This window comes from Apis dorsata, unplaced genomic scaffold, assembly GCF_000469605.1.
Source record: "Apis dorsata unplaced genomic scaffold, Apis dorsata 1.3 scaffold_37, whole genome shotgun sequence".
In the NCBI taxonomy this organism is placed as follows: Eukaryota; Metazoa; Arthropoda; class Insecta; order Hymenoptera; family Apidae; genus Apis; species Apis dorsata.
In genome coordinates, this window is record NW_006263339.1 from 807,213 (window position 1) to 810,045 (window position 2,833).

The following is a 2,833-nucleotide window of genomic DNA, read 5'->3' on the forward strand; positions in this document are numbered from 1 at the left end:
ACGTCTTGAAACGTCACGGCTTAATTGTCTGAAAGTAAAGTCGAGGCAAAGATTGCTTGGAGGAGGGGGATGGAGGGGGATGGAGGGGGATGGAGAATGATTCGAAGCGGGTAAACGCGGAGTTATTAGGGGAGCATTTGCCACGGGGAAGGGGAGGATAGGAAATTGATGGGGAGAAATGAACGAGAATCTGGAGAATCTTTTGTCCTGTCCTTCGAAACGAAGGGAAGTTGCTTCGATTGCGAGTTAGAGAATTGTTCTTTTTTTTTTTTTTTGGTATGAGTAGAGTTTTGCAAAATTAAGCAAGCATTTTTTTTTCTTTTGATAAGATAATTATGATTAGTTTGTAAATGGCAATTGTTCGAAGGATGATTATTATGAAGAGGAAAAATTTAATAAAAAAGGCGTCACAAAACTTGAGACACAGATGAAAATAGAATAGGGCTTCCAACGTTTTAATGTATTCGTCTGTATCTAGTTTTAAATTTAAGACTATCGTTTGATTAAATTTTTTGTTTACAGGAACAATTAAAATTGTTTAGATTAGAATTTAGATTAGAAAACAATACTGCCTTCATCTGATCACTATTCAATTACAAAATACGGTCATTCGATATATTTTCCAATATTCCAAGCTTGAAATCCAAGAATCTTCTCTATTAGACCAGTCTCTAATTAACCAAAAATTCTCTATCACAACGACGTATTATAACTCAATCTCCTCCACCAAACTCTCTAATTAACCAAAAATCCTCTATTACAACGCCAATCACATCTCGATCCAAGAATCTTCTCCACCAGATCACCATTTACGCAAAAATTAAGATTTTTTTTTACGATGGAAAACAATACCGTCATTCGATATATCTTCCAATATTCTTGAAACTAAGAATTTTCTCTGCCAGATCACCATCTAATTATGCAAAAATTTAGATTTTTTTTTTTACAATGGAAAACAATACCGTCATTCGATATATCTTCCAATATTCCAAACTTGAAACCAAGAATTTTCTCTGCCATCATCTAATTACGTAAAAATTTACATTTTTTTTTTTACAATGGAAAATAATACTATCATTCGATATATTTTCCAATATTTCAAACTTGAGAACAAGAATCTTCTCTATATATCTATAATATATCACCATCTACAATATATCAATTACGCAAAAATTAAGATTTCTTTTTTTACGCTGGAAAACAATATCGTCATTCGATATATCTTCCAATATTCCAAACTTGAAATCAAGAATCTTCTCCATCAAATCACCATTTACGAAAAAATTAAGATTTTCTTATATTGGAAAACAAACCATTCGACATATCTTCCAATATTCCAAACTTGAGAGAATCTTCCCCACCAGCCCCTGATTATCCAAAAATTCTTACCACAACACTCCTATTACACCTGAATCACTAATCAACGAAAAATTCTCGGTTACAGCGGGAATTACAAAGGTCGGCTGGGCCACCCTTACGTTGCCGGTAAACCGTGCACCATGTGCAACGAGCACTGTTCGAGGAACAAGCTTTGCACGAACGCGTGCCACCACGTCGATCTCTGGTCGAACTGCGTCGAGCTGGCGAGGATGTTCCGCTCCTGGGTCTGCGAGACGAACACGAACGAAGGCCGCGAACGGCGGAAGTTCTGCGGTGCCACGTGCAACTGCCAGGGCAAGATCTACTATCACCACGGGTAGTGAACGATCCTCCACCTCCACCCCTCCCCCTTTCCCCTCGCATCGGTTCATCCTTCACCCTCCCCCCCTCCTTCCCTCTTTTCGGGACGTAATACGTCGACACGATCGAGGTATCTGAACTGAAATAATTTCAGGGTTTTGGAGGCGAAACGTTCGAGGCCTTCGACTTCGTAGGTGCGTGGAACAACGTGGAAATTGTGATTTTCCTCGACGAAAGGAACGACTTAGTTTCGTTCAATGATGAACCAAAGGGGTGAATTTTACGCGAATCGTTTCACACTTTGCCCTTATTGATTCGTTTAGGCGTCGATGATTAAGTTAAGAAAAAGCTCCTTGATTGAAAATCGAGGAGAATCGGTTTAAACTTTCGTCGGTCGATAAATTTAAAACGGGCGAGTAATCGCAGAAATCGACTCTCGATTCGTTTTTTTTTTTTTTTGGTGGATGGAAAGATTCTGAACTTTTCCATTGATCGATATACGGTATTAAAAATTCTTCGACGAACGAATAATTTTTTAAACTTAGGAAGTTTGCTCTTAGGAAGTTTTCTCTCTCCGCGTTGCAATCACTTTTGGTTGCTGCATCCCTTTTAATCGCGGAGTAAATATCATTAGAAGGATATTTCGTTTGTTTCGAGGGAGAAAGTGAGAAACGAGAGAGAGAGGGGGGGAGATAAGCGCGGCACAATCGTGAAGCAGACGAGAAAGTAAATTGAGCTGGATCAGCTTGTTCCCCCTCTCGAGAAGAGTTTGACTTTTCAGAATTGCTCCGCTTTTAATATATTTTATCTTTTTACCTTCGTTCAAAGATTATCGTCTTCGCGATATTTTTAATTTTTAAATTAGATTAAAAAAAAATAGAGAGAATCTGAATTCTTTCGACAATAAAACGTGATATTCGATCAAAAAGAAAGACGATCGAGGATTGCAGGATCTGGACGCGTTATTCGACCACAATTGAACGATAAAATATAAAATACGAATTAAAAAGACGCTATAATTATTTTTCTTTAGAGGAAAATTCCATCCAATTGGAACTGATTATTTTATTCACGCGATGAAACATGATATTCAACCTTCTATTCGTCAAATTTATTCTGATTTTATGTTTTAATACGAAAGAAAAAAAAAAAA

The 2,833-nt window shown here is 37.3% G+C and overlaps 1 protein-coding gene across 2 annotated transcripts in view; it reads left to right on the top strand.

Annotated features, from left to right (window-relative positions):
• The window catches only part of LOC102680554 (cysteine-rich venom protein-like), a 105,916-nt gene extending 104,188 nt beyond the window's left edge, over window positions 1–1,728 (top strand). For both annotated transcript variants that reach the window (XM_031512802.1, XM_031512805.1), the window contains one exon: window positions 1,445–1,728. In XM_031512802.1, the coding sequence (XP_031368662.1) occupies window positions 1,445–1,700 (256 nt within the window). In that variant the 3' untranslated portion in view covers window positions 1,701–1,728. The remainder of the gene's footprint in view (window positions 1–1,444) is intronic.
• The last annotated feature ends 1,105 nt before the right edge of the window (window positions 1,729–2,833 follow it).